At 42.4% G+C, this 23,834-nt stretch overlaps 1 protein-coding gene across 2 annotated transcripts in view; it reads left to right on the top strand.

Annotated features, from left to right (window-relative positions):
- The window catches only part of xpo6 (exportin 6), a 157,743-nt gene that overhangs the window by 52,080 nt on the left and 81,829 nt on the right, over positions 1-23,834 (top strand). For both annotated transcript variants that reach the window (XM_072269231.1, XM_072269229.1), the window contains exons 2-5: positions 3,224-3,314; positions 9,294-9,406; positions 9,965-10,162; positions 18,111-18,270. In XM_072269231.1, the coding sequence (XP_072125332.1) occupies positions 3,224-3,314; positions 9,294-9,406; positions 9,965-10,162; positions 18,111-18,270 (562 nt within the window). The remainder of the gene's footprint in view (positions 1-3,223; positions 3,315-9,293; positions 9,407-9,964; positions 10,163-18,110; positions 18,271-23,834) is intronic.

The following is a 23,834-nucleotide window of genomic DNA, read 5'->3' as shown; positions in this document are numbered from 1 at the left end:
CGTGAACGGGGATATAGCCCATGTGTAGACAGGTGGAATGGTTTAAATTAGCATCACGGTCTGCTCCTGTGCTTTGCTGTTAGAGCAGTGTGGAGAGTCTGCAGTGTCTTGCATGCACTGCCCACCAGCATCTCCCATGTATCGGATCTCCTACCACTAAGATCCAGCACATAGAGAAGAACAAATATGCAAGTGGTGGTGTTCAAAGTTGCAGTCATTGGGTCTAAGTGATGTGGGTGAACCTACCAGAATGGCTCCATTTTCTTAGCTCGAGATGGTCAATAAATGGTGGCCTTGCCGGGGTACCCAGATCCTGAAGAGTAATCCGAGATTTTTTATATACAATTCCAATTTTTCTACAGTCACGATTTCTGACACCAGGTCCTCAATCCTAACTCTCAGCTGTTTAAGATGCTCATCTGGACATTAGTCCAGCACTGTTGTTGATAACTGGTGCATTAAAATGGCCCTTTACATCCAGCAGTAAACAGGGAACTCTGCTCCAGCTTGAAAAAAACAGCTGCAGTATTTAAAAACGCAAACAACAGGAATTCTGCAGATGCTGGAAATTCAAGCAACACACATAAAAGTTGCTGGTGAACGCAGCAGGCCAGGCAGCATCTCTAGGAAGAGGTGCAGTCGACGTTTCAGGCCGAGACCTGACAAAGGGTCTCGGCCTGAAACGTCGACTGCATCTCTTCCTAGAGATGCTGCCTGGCCTGCTGCGTTCACCAGCAACTTTTATGTGAGCTGCAGTATTTAAGTGGTTTGCCCACTGTTTTTGTTCTGAATGAAAGCATATGAAGTGCATCTTACCAGCAATAGCTCTAAAGGTCATTTATACATTCCATGTAATTGAATGAAGTTGTGTCTAACAAACCCAAGGATCTAAATAATAAGGAGACAACTGTTTCCTTGGCAGGCTTCAGAATGATGAGGTGAGCTTTTGGACTGAGGGCAGGCAGTTGCAGAAGAGGTGCAGTGCAGGCAGACTGGTGCCAAGCCACGGTGAAGTAGATTGTGAGGTTAAGAGTCTGTCTTGTGCAAGAAGTCCATTAAGTAGTCTTCTAGCAGCAGCATAGGAACTGACCTTGAGCCTGGTGCTATTTTTTTAACAACTGAACAAGGTGGCTGTTCTTTTTAAAATGATTGTACTCTGATTCCCCAAGAAACCAGGATTGCAGAATTTTGAATTTTCTATTCTTCATTTTGTGTTGGCGCGTGGCCAAGTGGTTAAGGCGTTTCTCTAGTGATCTGAAGGTCGCTAGTTGGAGCCTTGGCTGAGGCAGTGTGTTGTGTCTTTGATCAAGGCACTTAACCACACATTGCTCTGCGACGACACTGGTGCCAAGCTGTATGGGTCCTAATGCCCTTCCCTTGGACAACATTGGTGCTGTGGAGAGGGGGGACTTGCAGCATGAGCAACTGCCAGTTTTCCATACAACCTTGCCCAGGCCTGTGTCCTGGAAACCTTCCAAGGCGCAAATCCATCGTCTCATGAGACAAACAGATGACTATTATTATTCTTCATTTTGTATAAGTGATGTTAAACCTGTGTGGGTACTTAAAGATGCTGAATGGAGAGGCAAGTTTAAGGCAGTCCTTTTGGAGTCAATGTGTTCAGTGCGCCTTAACCACGAGTCAGGACTTATCAGAGTGCACAAAATGGGTGGCGTGGTAGTGTAGCAGTTAGCTAATGCTTTACAGCACCACCAATCGGCATTCATTTCAGTGTTCCTCTGTTCTCCCTGGGACTACATGTGTTTCCTCCGGGTGCTCCGGTTTCCTTCTGCATTCCAAAGACATATTGGACAGGGTTAATTGCGGGTATGTGCTATATTGGCACTGGAAATGTGGCTGCACTCATGGGCTGATCCGAGCACATCCACGGACTATGTTGGTCATTGATTCATTCAACACATTTCGCTATATGTAGTGATGTACGTGACAAATAAAGCTAATCTTTATCTTTAAATATGGTTCTAACTGAATGTTATATGCTCTTAGCCATGACAGAGTGATGTCTCCTGTTCGCCCACTCCATGCCATTGGCTGAGGCTGTGACTTTGGTCCAATCCCAAGAGCTGATTCTAAAGCAGAGTAAACTGTACTCTCTGTATGCATAGGAGATAGTTTTCAGCAATCCTGCTGCCAAAGACCATACAGACCGACACAAGATTGGGACAGTGTAGTTGGATCACCCAGATTTCTCTCTTGATAGTAATTATATTTGGTTAGAATCAATAATTCCCACCACTCCCTGTGGGGAGTTTGTACATTCTCCCTGTGACCTTGTGGGTTTTTTCTGGGTGCTCTGATTTCTTCCCACAGTCTGAAGATATACTGGTTAGTAGATTAATTCGTCATTGTAGATTGTCCTGAGATTAGGCTAGGATTAAGTTGGGGGATTGCTGGGTGGTGTGGTTATTCTGTGCTGCATCGCAATCAATTAAATAAATAAATGAATTCTTGCAGAAATCTTACAGTCATAGAGCTCTACAGCAGGGAAACAGGCTGTTTAGCTCATGAAGTCTAGGCTGGCCATCACGTCTGTCTACACTAATCGCACATCAGCATTAATTCCATGTACCTTGCTCATTCCAGTAGCTGTCCAGATTTTAATTATTTTTATTTTTATTCAGAGGTACAGTGTGGAACAGACACTTCCAGTTCTTCGAGCCGCCCTGTCCAGCAACCCACTGATTTAACCCTGGACAGTTTACAATGACCAATTAACCTACCAACCAGTACATGAGTTTAGACTGTGGGAGGAAATCCAGAGGAAACCCATGTGGTGACAGGGAGAATATACAAACTTGCCTTCAGAAGATGCCAGAATTGAACTCTGATGCCCCAAATGTAATAGCTATGCAACTGGTGGCCATGCCCCCCCACCCGCAAGGCCTCTTAAATCTTGCTGATTGTTGTAAAAGTCACAACCAGTTTTATGCGCTTTCCAGTTGAATTCCAAATGTTCCAAGTCCAAATCCCTGCTTCCATATTTTAGCAGAGTCAACTTTTTATGTCGGTCTTATCCAATCTCTAATTCCTGGTTTCTAATCTACTCAAGCATTCCCGCTAATTGGCAATAAGAACCATTCTTTTTAGTTTAAGATACTATTTTAGAGCTGTGCATGTATACTTTAGCGGATTCTTTGGATCGTCAATGACTCAGCTTTTAACTTTGAATAGCTTAATGCAGTATCACTGTTTTTTCCCTCAGGCGTCTGAAGAGGCCTCTCTGCGTGCACTGGAAAGTCTTATGACAGAATTTTTCCACAGCTGCACCACAAACGAACGGAAAAGGGAGATTGGTAAGTGTCGTGAGTTTCCAGCTCCTCACCACATTTCTCATGTCTCTGGAGTTCTGATGTTATGAGGGTTTAACTTGTGAGGGGAGCTATGTTTTTCTCCCCCCACCCCCCCAGCTTACCTACTGGTCATCTATTCTGTCTGGCCATTGCCATATCTCTGTCCTGCCTCTTTCTAGGGTCAAAGAACTCAAATCTGTTGTGATGTTAACATGTGTCTGTTATGAACAGACCAGACGGTCCTCTGTGGGATGAGAAATTTCTCATCTGCTCCTCTTACTGCTTGTCATGGGTTTCCTTGACACAGGTTGCCTGAAACACAAATATAGCGTGAATATAGGGAGCTAGGAGGAAAGTTAAAAAGCAGGATTTAAAGGGTAGTAATCTCTGGATTGCTGCCTGTGCCATGCGCCAATAAGTGTAAGAACAGGATGATTTGGCAGAAGAATGTATGGCTGCAGGATTGGTGTGGGGCAGAGTTTTGCATTTGTGGATCATTCTTCTGGGGAAAGTACAGTCTGTAGAAGAGGGACAGGTTACACCTGAACTCGGGAGGAAACAATATCCTGCCCCTAAGGATATTGCTAGATCTGTTGGAGAAGGGCTTAAACTAGGTTGACAGGGGTTAGGGGTCAAAAGTTGGTATAAAGATAGATGCAGTGTGTGGAGAGACTGTGAGGAAGGATAGGCTATGGAAAGGGCATAAACGTAGTCAGTTGGGTTGAAATATGTTTAATGTGAGAAGTATCAAGAACAAGGCTGAACGTAGAGCATGGGTCAGTCCATGGAACTACAATATTGTGGCCATTACAGAAACTTGGCTGTCACAAGGACAGGAATGGCTGCTGGATGTTCTGGGGTTTAAATGTTTCAAAAAGGGCAGGGAAGGAGGTAAAAGAGGTGGGAAAGTGACATTGCTAATCAAGAATAGTATCACAGCTGCAGAAGGGGAGGATGTAGTGGAGGGATTGTCTACTGAGTCATTGTGGGTGCAAGTCACTAAAAGGAAGGGAGCAATTAGTCTATTGGGAGTATTCTGTAGATCGCCCGATATCAACAGGAACGCTGAGAAACAGACTGGGAGGCAGACTTCGGAAAGTGCAAAAATAAAAGGGTTATTGTCATGGATGACTTCAAGTTCCCTGATATTCATTGGCACCTTGTTAGTGCAAGAGGTTTAAATGGGGCAGAATTTGATAGGAGTCTTGACACTATGTGGGCAAGCTGACTAGAGGGGAGGCCATACTGCATCTGGTGCTGAGCAGTGAACCTGGTCAGGTAACAGATCTCTGTGTGGGTGAGCATTTTGGAGACAATGGCACAGCTTCTTGACATTCTGCATAGCCTTGAAGAGGATTGGAAGCAGATGATATGAGAAAGAATTTAATTGAAGGAGGGTGAATTACGATGCTAACTTGGAAGTGTAAATTAGAAATGGATGTACACTGGGAAATGTACAGTGGAAATGTGGAAGCTGCTTAGGGAGCATTTGCATACGGTTCTGGAGGTTCTTTTCCCACTGAGGCAAGGAAAGGATGGTACGGTGAAGGAAACATGGTTAAAAAGAGAGATGGAGCAATTAGTCAAGAGGAAGAAGGAAGCATACTTAAGGTTTAGGAAGTAAAGATCGGTCCGTACTCTTGAGAGTTATATAGTAGTCAGGAACGAACTTAATAGACTTAGGAGAGCTGGAAGGGGCATGAGAATCCTTTAATATGTAGGAATAACGAAAACTCCATGTACATGAAGAACAGCAGGATTAGATTAGATTATGAGGACTAGATGACTAGAAGGGAGGGTAGGACTAATCAGGAATTGGCTGAAAAATAGATTCATAGGAATGTACAGCACATAAACAGGCCCCTTGGCCCATCTAGTCCATGCCAAACCATTTAAACTGCCTACTCTCAACATTCACCTGACCATAGCCACCCATACCCTCCCATCCATGTACCTATCCAAACTTAAATATTGAACTCAAGCTCACATGCACCGCTTGCGCTCGCAGCTTGTTCCACACTCTCACAACCCTTATGAGTGAAGCAGCTCCCCTTATGTTCTCCTTAAACTTTTCAGCTTTTACCCCTAACCCATGACCTCAAGTTGTAGTCTCACCAAACCTCAGTGGAAAAAGCCTGCTTGTATTTACCCTATCTATACTCCTTGTAATTTTGTATACCTCCATCAAATCCCCCCTCAATTTTCTATGTTCCAAGGAATAGTACTAACCTATACAATCTCTCCTTATAACTCAGGTTCTCCAGTCCGGGTAGCATTCTTGTAAATTTTCTCTGTACTCTTTCAACCTTCTTTATATCTTTCCTGTAGGTAGGTGACCAAAACTGCACACAATACTCCATATTAAGTCTCACCAACATCTTATGCAACTTCAACATAACATCCCAACTACTGTACTCAGTACATTGATGTATAAAGGCCAATGTGCCAAAAACTTTCTTTACAACCCTATCTACCTTGACACCACTTACAATGAATTAGGGACTTATATTCCCATTATTCTACCGCATTCCTCGGTGCTCTGCTGTCCACCATGCAAGACCTATCCTGGTTGGTCCTACTGAAGTGTAACACCATAAGACATAGGAGCAGAAATAAGACATTCAACCCATTGACTCTGCTCTGCTATTTGATCATGGCTGATCCCAGATTCCACTCAACCCCATACACCTGCCTTCTCATCATATCTTTGATGCCCTGACTCATCAGGAAACTATCAACTTCTGCTTTAAATACACCTATGGACTTGGCCTCCACTGCAGTCTGTGACAGAGCATTCCACAGATTTAATACTTTTAATACTCTCTGGCTAAAAAAAATTCTTCCTTACTCCTGTTCTAAAGGGTCACCCTCAATTTTGAGACTGTGCACTCTAGTTCTGGATACCTCTACCGTGGAAAATATCCTCCCTACATCCACCTTATCTAGTCCTTCCAGTGTTCATTGAGATCCCCCACCCGCATTCTTCTAAATTCCAGTGAGTACAGGCCCAAAGCTGCCAAATGCTTCTTGTACATTAACCCTTTCATTCCTGGAATAATTCTCGTGGACCTCCTCTGGACTCTATCTCCAATGACAACACATCCTTTCTGAGATATGGGGCCCAAAACTATTGACAGAACTTCAAGTGCAGCCTGACTAGTGTCTTATAAAGCCTCAGCATCATCTCCTTGCTCTTACATTTTATTCCCCTTGAAATAATTGCCAACATTGCATTTGCTTTCTTTACCACAGACTCAACCTGTAAATAAGCCTTCTAAGAGGACTCCTAAGTCCCTGTGCACCTCTGATGTTTGAATTTTCTCCCCATTTAGATAACAGTCTGTGCTTCTGTTCCTTTTACCAAAATGCATTATCATACATTTCCTAACTGTATTTCATCTGCCACTTTTTTGCCCATTCTTCCAATTTGTCTAAGTCCTGCTGCAATCGCATTGCTTCCTCAGCACTACTTACCCCTCTACCTAACTTTGAATCATCGCAAATTTTGCCACAAAGCCATCAGTTCCATTATCTAAATCATTGATAAACAATGTGAAAAGTAGCGGTCCCAATACCGACCCTAAGGAACACCACTAGTCACTGGCGGCCAAGCAGGAAAGCCCCCCTTTATTCTCATTCGCTGCCTCCTGCCTGTTAGCCATTCCCCTATCCATGGCAGTATCTTTCCTATAACGCCAAAGGATTTTATCTTGTTAAGCAGCCTCATGTATGGCACCTTATCAAATGCCTTCTGAAAATCCCTGCGTGTTAATTCCTTGAAAAATTCTAACGGATTTGTCAGGCGAGATTTCCCTTTACAGAAACCATGCTGACTTTGACTTATTTTATCATTAGTCTCCAAGTACCCTGAAACCTCATCGTTAATAATAGACTCCAATACTTCCCCAACCACTGAAGTTAAGTTGACTGGCCTATGATTTCTCCTTGTTTTCATATTCTATTCCCCTTGAAATAAATGCCAACATTGCATTTGCCTTCTTTACCACAGACAACCTGTAAATTAACCTTCTGCAAGTCTTGCACGAGGACTCCTAATCCCTTTGCAACTCTGATGTTTGAATTTTCTCCCCATTTAGATAATAGTCTGCACTTTTGTTCCTTTTACCAAAATGCATTATCATATATTTCCCAACACCATATTCCATCTGCCACTTTTTTGCCCATCCTTCCAGTTTGTCTAAGCCCTTCTGCAATCGCATTGCTTCCTCAGCAATACCTACCCTTCCAACTATCTTCATATCATCTGCAGACTTTGCCACAAGCCATCAATTCCATTATCTAAATCACTGACAAACAATGTGAAAAGACCAGTCCCATACTGACCCCTGAGGAACACCACTAGTCACTGGCAGCCAAACAGAAAAGGCCTTCTTTATTCCCACTTGCTGCTTCCTGCCTGTCAACCATTCCTCTATCATGCCAGTTTGAGGTGTTGGGATAGACAAGTTCCTGGGGCTGGACAGGATATACCCCAGGTTACAATCGGACATGAGGGCAGAGATTGCTGCGCGGTTGGTGATGATCTTTGTGTCCTCACGGGCCAGAGGAGTAGTACTAGAACACTGGAGGGTGGCATATTCAAGAAAGGTAATAGGGTTAATCCTGGGAATTACAGACCAGTCAGTCATACATCAGTGGTGGGAAAACTATTGGAAAGGATTCTTAGAGGTGGATTTAAGAGCATTTGGAGAAGTATAATCTGATTAAGAATAGTCAGCATGGCTTTGTGAGGGGCAGGTTGTGCCTCATGAGTCTGGTTGACTTTTTCAAGGAAGAGTCAAGACAAATCGATGAAAGCATAGCAGTGAATGTTGGGTGTATGGATAGGATTGCCCCATTGAGGCAGGAAAAGGATGGTTGGGTCAAGGAACCATGGTTGAAAAGGTAGATGGAGCACCTTTTCAACTAATGCAATAGAGTTCCCATGGTAGGCCCACTCATCAGATCATGAAGTATGGGATCCAGGGAAATGTAGTTGCATGGGATGGCACGATAGTATAGCAGTTAGCGCAATCATTTTACAGCCCCACTGAACGCTGATCGGGGTGAGATTCCTACTGCCATCTGCAGTGAGTTTGTAAGTTCTCTCCGTGACCCTGCAGATTTCCTCTGGGTGCTCCGGTTTCCTCCCACATCCCAAAAGACGTACAAGTTAAGGTTAGTGAGTTGTGGTAGTGTTATTGCATCTAGCTCCGTTACCACCCTTGGCGATGCATTCCAGGCAGCCATCGCTCTCTTAAGAAAAGCTGTGCCCTACTCATCTACATCGTACTTCTCCCTTCCCACCTTCATCGTACTTCCTCCTTCTCAACTAACTGTGTGCCCTTGAATGTAGGTGAGTGGTAGGAGATTCAGCTTGGAGTTAATGGGCATGTGAAAGAATAGTTAGCAGGAAAATAATTGGAATTAGCTTGATGCTGTGAGACATGACATAGTCTCTGGGCTGAAAGGGCGGCTAGATAATAATGAAATGGGACTGAGTGCACTAAATCGCGAGAGGTCGGAACAAATCACTGCTGCAGCTGGAAGGAGTGTTTGTATAGAAGGAAAGAATTAGGCAATGGAGAATCTGGGGTCAATGGAAAAAGTAAGGGATAATGTGATTTCTCCAGGATTAGTTTGGGAGGTGGTGTTGCCGCTCATGTGTTTATCTATATAGTGAGCCTAGTCTCCAGGAATGCATTCTTGTCTGATAGTTCTCTGTTAGTGGTTAGACCACATTTGGAGTATTGTGAACAGTTCTAATCGTCACATTACAGGAAGTATATGGAGGTATTTGAGAGATTGAAGAGGTTTACCGGGATGTTAAGTGGTTTGGAGAGTTAGTTATAAGGAGAGGTTGGGTTGTTTTCTGTCATTTGAACTTGAAACCTCTGGGTAGGCTGTTATGATGGGGATATATGTAATGCCTTCGCCTTGTGCCAGATGCCTGCCTCACTGTGAATATCTTTTGACCCACAGAGGAGTTGTTAAATAATTTTGCACAGCAGATTGGAGCATGGCAGCACTGTATTTACTTCTTATCCAACACCCGGAATGAGTATGTCATGATGTACAACTTGACGGTGTTCGAGGTGAGTGAAGTCTATTCAACAAAAACCATATGGTGCTGTGCAATAGCCCAGTGTCGAAATACAGCGTCATCTGGTAATCGAGTTCTGATTCTGGGCAGTGTGTTATCTCATTAGCTAAGTTGCACAAGGGAAACATTTATACACTGGGTTACAAAATGTGCATTGACCTTGTGATTGTGAGAAAAGAGTGGAAGAGAGCCGCCTTAAACAGTGGAAGATCATGAATTGATGTATAATGGTGGTGAACTTTAACCGATGTGGCTTCTGGTATAGATGTGTCAAATCACTTGGTATAAAATGGCTCTGCATAAAGATGATGTATGAGGTTACTTGTTTAGTTCTATAAATACCAATAGTGCCTTCAATACATTCTTATCTCTTAAATGGGTCAGGAGATCATTGAAAGTCATTAATAATGCTATTTGAAAAATGGCAACTTTTGATGTATGCATCATTTTAATGTCAGGTCATGGGATTTCTGTTGTTTGAACCTGTATTTTGTTTGAGTTAAAGGTTTGTATTTGTATTTGAGATGCCTCCTGGTCTTTCCCATTCCAGAACCTGATTAATAAGATGTGGCTGGGAGTTCCTTCTCAGGACAAAATGGAGATTCGAAGCTGCTTACCCAAGCTTCTGTTGGCACACCACAAGACAATGCCATATTTCATCCGCAACAAGTTATGCAAAGTGATTGTGGATATTGGTCGGCAGGACTGGCCAATGTTTTACCATGACTTTTTCTCCAGCACGTTACAGGTAATGTGAACAAGTGAAACATGCTCTTTAGATCTGGCAACATCTGTAATTGTTCATTTATGTTGGCCATAGATGTGCGCACGTGTGTGCAAGCACACTTTATTCTGAGGAACTGCTTCCTAGTTTCTTTCTTGACTGGTTCACCAATACCGAGTCATAGAACATTACAGCACAGAAATGGGTCCTTCAGTCCATCTTGTCTCTGCCAAACTAGTAATCTGCCTAGTTCCATCAATGTGCACCCAGACCATACCCCTCCGTATCCCTCTCATCCATGTACCTAACCAAATTTCTCTTAAATGTTGAAGTTGATCCTGTGTGCACCACTTGCACTGAAACCTTATTCCAGTCACACCACCCTCTGAGTGAAGAAGTTTCTCCTCATGGCCCCCTTAAACACTTCAGCTTTTACCCTTAACCCATGACCTCTAGTTATAGTCTCTTGCAACCTCAGTGGAAAAAGCATGCTTGCATTTGCTGTCTCTATGCCGTTCATAATTTTGTATACCTCTATCAAATTTCCCCTCAATCTTCTACATCCTGGAATGAAATCCTAACCTATTCAATCTTTCCCTATAACTCAGGTCCCCAAATCCCAGCAACATCCTTGTAAGTCTTCTCTGCACTCTTTCAGTATTATTTACACCTTTCCTGTAGGTAGATGCCCAAATCTAGTCACAGTACTCCAGATTAGGCCTCACCTATGTCTTGTACGATTTCAAGATACCATCCAAGCTCCCGTACTCAGTATTTTGATCTATGAAGACCAATCTTTCGTAAAGATCCTATGTACCTGTGTTGCCACTTTCAATGAATTATGGACATGTATTTCCAGATCGCTTTATTCTATCGCACCCCTCAAAGCTCTACCACTCACTGTGTAAGACTTACCCTGATTGGTCCTCCCAAAGTGCAATGCCTCACACTTGTCTGCATTAAACTCCATTTGCCATTATTCAGCCCATTTCACCAGCTGGTCCAGGTCCCACTGTAACCTTTGATAGTTTTCCTCACTGTCCACTGTGCCCCCAATCTTGGTGTCATCTGCAGATTTGCTGATCCAGTCAACCACATTATCATCCAGATTATTGCTATAGATGACAAACAACAACGGACCCAGCACTGATCCCTGCTGCACTCCACTAGTCACTGGTCTCCAATCAGAGAGGCAACCATCTACTACCACTCTCTGGCTTTTCCCACAAGGCCAATGTCTAATCCAATTTACTACCTCATCTTGAATGCTGAACTTCTGAACCTTGTTAACCAACCTCCTATGTAGGACTTTGTCGAAGTCCATGTAGACAACATCCACTGCCTTGCCTCGAAAAACTATAAGATTGGTTAGACACACAAAGCAATGTTGATTACCCTAATCGGTCCAGTCTATCCTAATACTTGTATATCTGATCCCTTAGAATACCTTCTAGTAACTTTACCATTACTGATGTCAGGCTCATCAGCCTATAATTTCCTGGCTTATTCTTAGAGCATTTCTTAAACAACAGAACAACATTAGCTATCCTCCAATCCTCCGATATTTCACCCGTGGTTAAGGATGTTTTAAATATCTCTGCTAAGGCCCCTGCAATTTCTACACTGGCCTCCTGAGGGAACATCTTGTCAGGCCCTGGGGATTTATCCACTCTAATTTGCCTCAAAACAGCAAACAACTTCTCCTCTGTAATCTGTAGGATCCATGACCTTGCTGCTGCACTGCCTGACTTCTGTAGATTCTGTGTCCATCTCCTAAGTAAATACAGATACAAAAAATCGATTTAAGATCCTCCCCGCCCCGTCTCTTTCAGCTTCATGTATAGATTACCATTCTGGTCTTCTGGAGGACCAGTCTTATCCCTTGCTATCTTTTTGCTCTTAATATATCTGTAGAAGCTCTTGGGAGTCTCCTTCACCTTGTCTGCTGGAGCAACTTCATGTCTTCTTTTAGCCTCCTGATTTCCTCAAGCGTTCAGTTCTGGTCACTTCACTATGGGAAATATGTGGATACTGTAGAGAGAGGAGAGAGGACAGAGGAGATTTACAAGGATGTTGCCTGGATTGGAGAGCATGCCGTATGAGAATAGGTTGAGTAGACTTGGCCTTTTCTCCTTGGAGCGACGGATGCTGAGAGGTGGCCTGATAGAGGTGTATAAGATGATGAGAGGCATTGATCGTGTGGATAGTCAGAAGCTTTTTCCCAGGGCTGAAATGGCTAACACGTGGGGGTATAGTTTTAAGGTGATTAGAAGTAGTTACAAGGTGGATAGAAACATAGAAACATAGAAAATAGGTGCAGGAGTAGGCCATTCGGCCCTTCGAGCCTGCACCACCATTTATTATGATCATGGCTGATCATCCAACTCAGAACCCCGCCCCAACCTTCCCTCCATACCCCCTGATCCCCGTAGCCACAAGGGCCATATCTAACTCCCTCTTAAATATAGCCAATGAACTGGCCTCAACTGTTTCCTGTGGCAGAGAATTCCACAGATTCACCACTCTCTGTGTGAAGAAGTTTTTCCTAATCTCGGTCCTAAAAGGCTTCCCCTTTATCCTCAAACTGTGACCCCTTGTTCTGGACTTCCCCAACATCGGGAACAATCTTCCTGCATCTAGCCTGTCCAATCCCTTTAGGATTTTATATGTTTCAATCAGATCCCCCCTCAATCTTCTAAATTCCAACGAGTACAAGCCCAGTTCATCCAGTCTTTCTTCATATGAAAGTCCTGCCATCCCAGGAATCAATCTGGTGAACTTTCTTTGTACTCCCTCTATGACAAGGATGTCTTTCCTCAGATTAGGGGACCAAAACTGCACACAATACTCCAGGTGTGGTCTCACCAAGGCCTTGTACAACTGCAGTAGTACCTCCCTGCTCCTGTACTAGAATCCTCTTGCTATAAATGCCAGCATACCATTCGCCTTTTTCACCGCCTGCTGTACCTGCATGCCCACTTTCAATGACTGGTGTATAATGACACCCAGGTCTCGTTGCACCTCCCCTTTTCCTAATCGGCCACCATTCAGATAATAATCTGTTTTCCTATTTTTGCCACCAAAGTGGATAACTTCACATTTATCCACATTAAATTGCACCTGCCATGAATTTGCCCACTCACCCAACCTATCCAAGTCACTCTGCATCCTCTTAGCATCCTCCTCACAGCTAACACTGCCACCCAGCTTCGTGTCATCCGCAAACTTGGAGATGCTGCATTTAATTCCCTCATCCAAGTCATTAATATATATCGTAAACAACTGGGGTCCCAGCACTGAGCCTTGCGGTACCCCACTAGTCACCGCCTGCCATTCTGAAAAGGTCCCGTTTATTCCCACTCTTTGCTTCCTGTCTGCTAACCAATTCTCCATCCACATCAATACCTTACCCCCAATACCGTGTGCTTTAAGTTTGCACACTAATCTCCTGTGTGGGACCTTGTCAAAAGCCTTTTGAAAATCCAAATATACCACATCCACTGGTTCTCCCCATCCACTCTACTAGTTACATCCTCAAAAAATTCTATGAGATTCGTCAGACATGATTTTCCTTTCACTAATCCATGCTGACTTTGTCCGATGATTTCACCGCTTTCCAAATGTGCTGTTATCACATCTTTGATAACTGACTCCAGCAGTTTCCCCACCACCGACGTTAGGCTAACTGATCTATAATTCCCTGGTTTTTCTCTTCCTCCTTTTTTAAAAAGTGGAGTTACATTAGCCACCCTCCAATCCTCAGGAACTAGTCCAGAATCTAACGAGTTTTGAAAAATTATCACTAATGCATCTACTATTTCTTGGGCTACTTCCTTAAGCACTCTAGGATACAGACCACCTGGCCCTGGGGATTTATCTGCCTTCAATCCCTTCAATTTACCTAACACCACTTCCCTACTAACATGTATTTCGCTCAGTTCCTCCATCTCACTGGACCCTCTGTCCCCTACTGGATGTCAGAGGTAAGTTTTTCCACACAGAGCAGTGGGTGCATGGAATGCACTGCCAGCGATGGTGGTAGAGGTGGATACAATAGGGTCTTTTAAGAGACTCTTAGACAGGTACATGGAGCTTAGAAAAATAGAGGGCTATGTGGTAGGGGAATTCTAGGCAGCTTCTAGAGTAGGTTACATGGTGGGCACAGCATTGTGGGCCGAAAGGCCTGTAACGTGCTGTAGATTTTCTCTGTTTTTCTGTTTCTTTGTAAGTCCTTTTCTTGTACTCCTCAAGTACCTAATTTGTTCCTGCCTGCCTATACCTACTAGGCAGCACCTTCTTTTTCTTAACCTGGGCCTCAATATCTCTTGAAAACCAAGGTTCCTTAAACCTGTCAAACTAGCCTTTTATTCTGATGTGAACTTACAAATTCTGTACTCTCAAAATTTCAGTTTTGAAGGCTTTCTGTACAACTTTGCCAAAAACCAACCTGTCGGTCAGAGTTGAATCTGGGGTTATTGGATGTTGCTGGGTGCTGCGGTTCGAAGGGCTGGAAGGGCCTATTCTGCCCTATATCGCTAAATCCATACCTGCCAGATCCTTTCTGATACCATCAAATTTGGCCTTTCTCCGATCTAGAATCTCAACCCGAGGAACAAGCATGTGCTTTTCCATAATTACTTTGAAATTAATGGCTTTGTGATCACAGTTTGCAATGTATTCTCCTACACAAGCTTCTGTCACCTGCCCTGTCTCATTCTGTTATAGCATCGCACACTCACTCGTTTGAACTCCCACAGTGGTGCTAGAAAGTTTGTGAACCCTGTAGGATTTTCTGTATTTCTGCATAAATATGACCTAAAATGTGATTTGTTCTTCAAGTAAGTCCTAAAGCTAGATAAAGAGAACTCAATTAAATAAATAACACCAAAAACATTATACTTTATTTATTTGTTGAGAAAAATGATTCAATATTACATATATTTGTTAGAAAAAGTATGTGAACCACTGCGGTAGTGTCTTCTACAAAAGCTATTTGGAGACTGGTGTTCCGATCAATGAAATGAAATTGGAGGTATGGGTTATACAGGTGCCCTGCTCAATATGTTTTAAAAAAGTCACACAGAGTCAGGTTACTGACAGAGCCTGCTCTTCTCCAGAAAGATCTGTTTATGTGCACGATGCATCGATCAAAACAACTTTCAGAGGGACCCTAGAAGAATTGTAGAGATACATTAAGCTGGAAAAGGCTGCAAAAACATTTTTAAAGACCTGAGTGTTCATCAGTCCACAGGAAGAGAAATTATCTAAAAATAAAGGAAATCAGTACTGTTGCTACTCTCCCTAGGAGTGGGAATCCTGCACAGATCACACCAAGAGCACAACATGCAATGCTGAAGGACATGAAAAAGAACCCAAGGGTAACAGCAAAGGACCTGCAGAAGTCTCTGGAACTTGCTAAAGGCTCTGTTCATGTGTCCACTATAAGAAAAACATTGAGCAACAATGGTGTTCATGGAAGGACACCACAGAGGAAACCACTTGTTGCACGTCTCAGGTTTGCAAAAGACCACTTGAATGTTCTACAATGCTTCTAGGACAATGTTCTGTGGACAGAAGTTGAACTTTTTAACAGAAATGCACATTGCTATGTTTGGAGGAAAAGGGCACTGCACACCAGCATCAAAACCTCATCCCAACTGTGAAACATGGTGGAAGGAGCATTGTGAAATGGTTTGGGGCCATTTTGCTGCCTCAGGGCCTGAACAGCTTGCAATCATTGAGGGAACAATGAATTCAAAATTGTATCAAGACGTTTTACAAGAGAATGTTAGGGTCGCAGTCTGTCACCTGAAGCTTAATAGAAGTTGGATGATGCAACGATAATGATCTGAAAGACAAGAGTAAATCAACAACAGAATAGTTTAAAAAGAAGAAACTCTGTGTTTTATCATTGCCGAGTCAAAGTTCTGACCTTACTACTATCGAAAGGTTGTGGAAGGACCTGAAGTAAGCAGTTCATGCAACAAAGCCCACCAACAGTTGGAAGCAGTTTTGTAAGGAGGAATGGCCTATAATTCCCCCAAGCCGATGTGCAGTTACCAGAAATGTTTAGTTGAAATTATTGCTGTACAAGGGGGTCACACCAGTTACTGAAAGCAAAGGTTCGCATTTTTTCCAACAAATACATGTAATATTGGAAATGAGAAAATCTGCAGATGCTGAAAATCCAAGCATCTGTGTTGCCTGTAATACTGGATTCTCTTTATGTAGTTTTCAGACTTGCGTGAAGATCTGATCACTTTTAAATCGTATTTATGAAGAAATAGAGAAAATACTACAGGTTCACAAACTTTCTAGCACTAGTGTATGCACTGATTAAGGAAACTTTCCTGAACATATTTGACCAACTCTTTCCCATCTAGCTCTTTTACAATGTGGGAGTCTAGTCCAGTCAATCTGTGGAAAGTTAAAATCTCCTACTATCATAGTCTTGCTTTTTTTCTTTCAATGATTTGCGATCTCTCTACAAATTTGCTCCTCTAAATCTCACGGACTGTTGGGACATGGTCTTACCTTTTTCACTCTTCAGTTCTACCCATAAAGCCTCAGTAGACAAGTCTGTCCTGACTGAGCACTGCCATGACATTTTCCCTGACTAGTAATGCCACCCCTCCTGCTGTCATGTCTAAAACAATGGGATCCCAGAACATCTCACTAATGGCTACGATGCCATATTTCTACGTGCTGGTCCATGCCCTAAGGTCATCCACCTTTTCTACAATACTCCTTGCATTGAAGTATGCATAGCCAAGAACATCATTCTCATCATGCTTAAACTTTTGATTCATGACTTTGTGTGTGTGGATCTTTCTCCACAAGTACTCCACTATCTGTTCTGGTACTCTTATTCCCATCCCGTTGTAACTCTAGTTTAAACCCATCCCCCTTTACAGAACTAGCAAACCGTCCTTCGAGAATATCAGTCCCCTCCAGTTCAGGTGAAAACCACCCCTTCTATACAGGTCCCACCTTTCCCTGAAGCGAGCCCAATGATTATGAGATGCTGCCATATTCTGATTTTTCCACACTGAAGAAATATTTATGCTGTACACTCCATTGATTTGCTTAATGATTTGGAAACTAATTAGATTGACTCTCAACCCTCAATATACTTCACTGTGGAGTATATTGTCATGTACACAGGTGCAATGAAAAACTTACTTGCAGCAGCATCACTGACAAATAGCATCATAAAAGCAGCAGTCACAATTCTCATGAACTACAATTTTTACAAGAAAACTCAATTAGAACAAATCAAAACCAAGTCCATTTTTGTGCGTGGTGATTAAAGTTAGGTTCATGAAACTTATCCTTGTAATTTAACCAGAATCAGGTACTGACATATGTTGGGAACGTATTGTTTTGTGGTAGCAGTACAGTGTAACACATAAAATATATAATAAAAATGATGTAAATAGTGGAAGAAAAGGAACCGTGAGGATCATTCAGAAATCTGATTATAGAGGGGAAGAAGCTGTTCCTGAGTGTGCATCTTCAGGCTACTGTACATCCTTCTCAATGATAGCAATACGAAGAGGGCATGTCTGAGATGGTGAGGGTTTCTTGCTGATGGATGTTGCCTTCTTGAGGCACCAATGTTGTGGAGGCTTGTGCCCATGCTGACTTTACAACCCTCTGAAGCTTATTCCAATCTTGTGCATTGGTGCCTCCATTCCAGACATTAAAAGGCTCTCCACTGTACAAACCAAATCTCCTCAAACTCCTAATGAAGTATAGCTGCTGACATGCCTTCTTCGTGATTGCATCAATGTGTTGGGCCCTGAACAGATCCTCTGAGATGTGGACACACAGGAACTTAAAGCTGCCCACCCTATCTGCCTCTGTACCCTTAATGAAGACTGGTGTGTGTGCTCTGGACTTCCCCTTCTTGAAGCTCATAATCAGTTCCTGTACTTATTTTCCCACAAGCTCAAATGTCTTCTAATTTCAGTTAATCCAGGCTCCGTCCACCACACCTTTGGGTCTGATCATGTTGAAGACTACCTCGGAGGAGTTGGCGTGCCCACGGGAGGACCTTAGTGTGGCACGGAAGGAGGAGCTGCGGAAACTGCTGCTGGATCAGGTGCCAACAGTACTGGGTCTTCTTACAGGTGAGTGTAAGAGCTGAGCTGATAGAGCAATGTTAGGTATGAGGGTGACAGAAAAACTGGAGGCTATTTAGGAGGGAAGACTTAGATTGATCTTAGAGTAGATCAAAAGGTTAGCACAACATCATGGGCTGAAGGGCCTGTACTATGCTATACTGTTCTTGATAAACACTGGCAGAGTTTTCTACCAACTACAAGATAAACTGTGAGAATAGGGCTGTCATTTGAACCATAGGACATGATATTTTAATCTCACCAACTACTACAGTATGAAATGAATCTCCATACAATTATTGGGATGGTCATTATTGACCATTTGAAAGAAAATTGGGTTTAAATGTTTTTAAAATGTCCTACAGCAGTGGTGCAAGAGTAGGGAGCAAGCAGCTCTGAACTCTCCAGAGGGGTAGTGTTTGATAAGTGGAAGCAGGGTGGCAGAAAGGAAACGTGTATCTGGCCGAGCTGCATAAGACACTAGTGCCTTTTAATGGAAAATTGGATGGGAGTTGTAGGAAAGATTCAAGAACATGGTATTTGGGTAAGCTCTCAAATGCTCTATTAAAGGGTCAGCACAGATTTGTAGACCAAATGATGTTTTGTCACATTAACCTCTTTGCTTTTGTGCAACTGGATGGGATTTTTGGGAGACCAAAATGGATCTAATTGATCTGGGATCAGTAATAGCCTCGTAAGTGTAAACCACTGCATTTTGCATTTGCCTGGATTACAGAGCATGACTTATGAGGAAAGGTTATGAGCGTGCTAGGGCTTTTCCCTTCGGAGCGAAGGATGATATAGGTGTACAAGATAAGACGCGTTGATAGAGTGTGGACAGCCAGTGCTGTTTGTCAGCAATGACTAATTCAAGAGGCTATACATTTAAGGTAAGTTATACATTTGAGGAAAGTTGATTGGTGGATGTCAGAGATTTTTTTTAAACAGAGTGGTGGGTGCATGGAATGTGCTGCCAGGGCAGTGATAGAGACAGATACATAGGGACATTTAACAGACTTCTATATAGGTACATGAATGATAGGAAATGGAGGGCTATATGGGAGGGAGGGATTAGTTATATCTTGGCGTAGTTAAAGGGTCAGCACAACATTGTGGGCAGAAGAGCCCCTGTATTGCGCTGTAGTGTTCTATATTGATCATGAAATGCTTAAGGAAGTCCAAAACAAAGAGTAATTTGCTGTGTATTCAAATGTACCAAATTGATAAAATGTGGGAGTTGTAGGTTTTGTATTTCAAACTTTGCGATTTTTAATAGTGTTTTGGGGGTTGGGGTGGGGTGAGGGGATAGTTGCTAGAGCATATCTGGTCATCACTTGCATACCAAGTACAGTGGATTCTGGTTAACTGGGACACACAGGGACCAGTACATTTTTGCCTAATTAAGTGGCTGCCCCAATTAGCCAAAGTTTCATGGTGGGGGGGGGGGAGTATAAGAAAGGCAAACTACCGTTTAACTGAGTAACAAATTGTGTATTTAAATGAAAACAGAACAAATTAGAACACTATCAATACTATTAACTATAGTACTATAACACTGTATTAGTTCCTAATAGTTATTGACAGAGAAATTCATCCAGTGTACACTGCTTTGTTCTTTTGTTTGACTGTAAATGAACAAATTCAGCACAGACATCTAGTGTAGATAATGAACCGTCTTCATGCAATCTTTTCGGCGATTGCATTCTCCAAATTTTCATTTTCACTGTAAAATTCAAGGTAATTGTCATGATCTTCAAATTTTTTGTAGGTCCTAACTTGTTGAAGTAGTGAAATCATTTCATTTTCACCATTGGCTGTTCCTGGCATTTCCAGGCCTGAATGCTTGAAACCGCAGTGACCATAACAGTTCTAAATTATTTCTTGCCAACTATCAGTGACAAAACTTGCTGCTTTTTGAACACAGACACACACAACTGACGCTATTTTAAAAACTGTTCACTCTAAGCAGATTCAAAATCAGAATCAGGTTTATTATCACCGGCATGTGACATGAAATTTTGTTAACTTTAGCAGCAGCAGTTCAATGCAATACATAATCTAGCAGAGAGGGAAAAATTAATAATAAATAAATTTTAAAAAATAATAAATAAACAAGTAAATCAATTACTTATATTAATAGATTTTTTAAAACGTGCAAAAACGGAAGTACTGCATATTTTTTTAAAAAGTGAGGTAGTGTCCAAAGATTCAATGTCCATTTAGGAATCGGATGGCAGAGGGGAAGAAGCTGTTCCTGAATCACTGAGTGTGTGCCTTCAGGCTTCTGTATCTCCTATCTGATGGTAACAGTGAGAAAAGGGCATGCCCTGGGTGCTGGAGGTCCTTAATAATGGATGCTGCCTTTCTGAGACACCGCTCCCTAAAGATGTCCTGGGTACTTTGTAGGCTAGTACCCAAGATGGAGCTGACTAGATTTACAACCCTCTGCAGCTTCTTTGGTCCTGTGCAGTAGCCCCTCCATACCAGACAGTGATGCAGCCTGTCAGAATGCTCTCCATGGTGCAACTATAAAAGTTTTTGGGTGTATTTGTTGACCTGCCAAATCTCTTCAAACTCCTAATAAAGTATAGGCGCTGTCTAGCCTTCTTTATAACTACATCGATATGTTGGGACCAGGTTAGATCCTCAGAGATCTTGACACAATGTAGTATCTAACAGCCATATAATTACGCGCGACTGATGCTAGTTAGAAGCTGTTCAGCAGTAGTTTCCTGTCCCAATTAAGCAGCATAGTGTCCCAAATAAACAAAAGGAATCCCAGCGATTTTCTCAATTAGTTTTTGTTCTTTAATATTTGGCCTAAATGAGAGGCTGTCATGATTAACTGATGGCCCAATTAATCAGAATCCACTGTATTTCACTTTACCCCCATGTAATAGAATCATTGATTGCAACCAAGAAAGTCATCTACTACTACTTCGCATTGTATTTTTTTGGGTCCCTTGCATGGAATAGTAGAGATGTGATTGTTCTCCTTAGTATGCAAGTCAATGAGTTGCGAGTTGTAATAAAATCATTTTATATTTTTCTTCACTTTTACCTCAACATCAAGTAATATGGCCATAAACTAGCAGAATTATTTATAAAGCAGATAACAAGAGCTTTTGCAATGAAAATGAGGGGCGAGCAGGCACCAGTCTCTCGGAGGATGATACTGGGAATTAATGGTTCATCAGGCAATGGCAGGAGATTTCAATGAGTGTGGATGGAAATGATGGGCATTTTGAAAGTGAATAAGTTTGGGATATACAGGAAAGTAAGGAGAAGGGTTTGTCTGAATGGCCAGTGTGACCAATGTCTTGTAGAGTCATATAGCACACAGACAGGCCCTTTGGCCCACATGTTCATGCCAGTCATCAGTTACCCATCAAAAAAACAAATCGATGATAAGGGGAGAATGAAAATGTTTCCCTTGGTAGATTGCTCAAGGGTTGGTGATACAGAGAGAAGGTGACCAAAGCTGATCTGAGGAAAAATTTGTTTTATCCACCAGGTAGAATAATCTTGGGGCAGCACAGTAGCGTAGCACTATTACAATGTCAAAGACCCAGATTCAATTTTAGCCGCTCTCTGTAAGGAGTTTGTATGTTCTCCCTATGAATGTGTGGGTTTCCTCCAGGTGCTCTGGTTTCCTCCCATATTCCAAAGACAGGGTTAATAGGTTAATTGGTCACATAGGTGTAATTGGACAGTATGGCCTTGTTGGGCTGGAAGTCCCTGTTACTGTCTGTACCTTGAATAAAAGTAAAGTAGTTCAGGTCTGTGCTACTACAGTGGAGAGGTACATTTGTAGTTCAGGTCTGTGTTAATAGAGTAGAGAAGTTCATTTGTAATTCAGGTCTTGCGAGAACAGGTATGGGCTGAATCGTTGCACACCTGTACAATAACCTACTTGTAATTATGGAGTGTTCTTCAAAATGCTGGGGGTTAACCTCACGATAGACTGGCATCCTATCCGGGGTGGGGGGAGGGTAGTCTCCTACTCTCAGTCACTTCATGCCATGGAAACCGGCATAAGCACCGGCCTGATGAGCCTATTATGCTCAGGACAGACTTTAACTTTTTTAACTTCCATTGGAGGCAGTTCAGGGAAGTCTCGCAATCTTAGCAAATGATGAAAGGTTGAGTACATTGAATCCAGAATATGGTTTCAGAGTTGGGGATCAGCACTAAGGTCGAGGAATTTCTTCATTGGTTGAGAACCTTTGGTATTCTCTACCCGATGAACTCTTGAGTCGAAGTTATTGAATACCCATTCAAAGTGGTGATAGATGGAACTGTAAACAATAAGTCAATTCTGGTTTGTGCAAAACTGGCAGGAAATTCAGTGAGATACTCTTGTTCCTTTCTTATTTTTTAAAAATTCTCTGGTTTGCTTAGACTCAGTGATTCACAAAGCTTTTTCAAAATTGAGTGGAAATATAAAACACCACCACCCCAGTGAGGCCATGGGTACCGGAAAAATTGATGTTTTCAGTCCTAACATTAATAAAGTTTCAGTAGTTAGGATATCCAAGGTTCTGAAAAAAAAGTAGCCAAGATTTATCTAATGGGGAAGGGCAACTGAAGGCTGAAGAACTTCTTCCTATTTCTATGTTCTTGTGACTAATAACTGCTGACACAGTGTGGACCCCTTACTGTTGGGAAGCAGTTCCAACAATCTGCTGATAATGTAATCTTCATCTGCCCCATCTTGTTCTGGCACTGAAACCCACCTCCTGGTCTCAATTACTTCCACACTGGAATATCCTGGCACATTTCGGGCTGGGCTCTTACCTTCCATTCTGTATAAACTGGTCTTCTCCAAAACATCTGCTCGCCTCAGTCACTTGTGATTATTGGAACACAGTCAGTGCTGCATTCTTCCAAGTTGCACCCTTGGTTTGAAGTCTCACCAGGGCCTGGCCATAATGTTCTGTACTTTCCAAGGTTTCTGCACTTCTCCTTTCCGAGTTGCTTGGTGCTCTGATTTCTTTCACTCTTGAGCTGTCTGTGCTCTGCTGTGTAGTTAACCCTCTCTATTACTGAATCAATAGAACTCTATTCAGATGCACACCTATTAACTGTTACTCTGCTGAATCAGTAGTAACTGAATATCAACAGAGTGATTAATATTTTCCTTATTACACAAGCTACATTTTTGTGTGGTTGATGATTTTAACATTTTGAACAGATCATTATGTAGTGTAGGGCTTCGGAGGAAGTGGCTTGAGAGATAGCGGATTCATCGGTTGTTGCCTACTAAAATGTTCAAGATTATGGAACAGAGGTACCCAAACTTTTTTATATCATGGACCCTTACCATTAACCGAGGGGTGCATTGTCCCCAGGTTGGGAAGCCCTGGTCTAGATGATCCAAAACCTGCAAATCTAATTTCATTACTCGAGAGCTGGGAGAAAGAGACAAGGAACTGTAGTCAGGTTAGCTTAACGCATCATTTGGAAACTGTTGGAACCTGGTTATTAAGGAGGTGATGGAGGGACAAGGAAATCACTAGACAGTCAAGCAGGATCAGCATGATCTGATGAGAAGAAAATCATGTTCCACAAAT

This window comes from Mobula birostris, chromosome 9, assembly GCF_030028105.1.
Source record: "Mobula birostris isolate sMobBir1 chromosome 9, sMobBir1.hap1, whole genome shotgun sequence".
NCBI classification, from domain to species: Eukaryota; Metazoa; Chordata; class Chondrichthyes; order Myliobatiformes; family Myliobatidae; genus Mobula; species Mobula birostris.
This window is presented reverse-complemented; position numbering and strand designations above follow the sequence as displayed.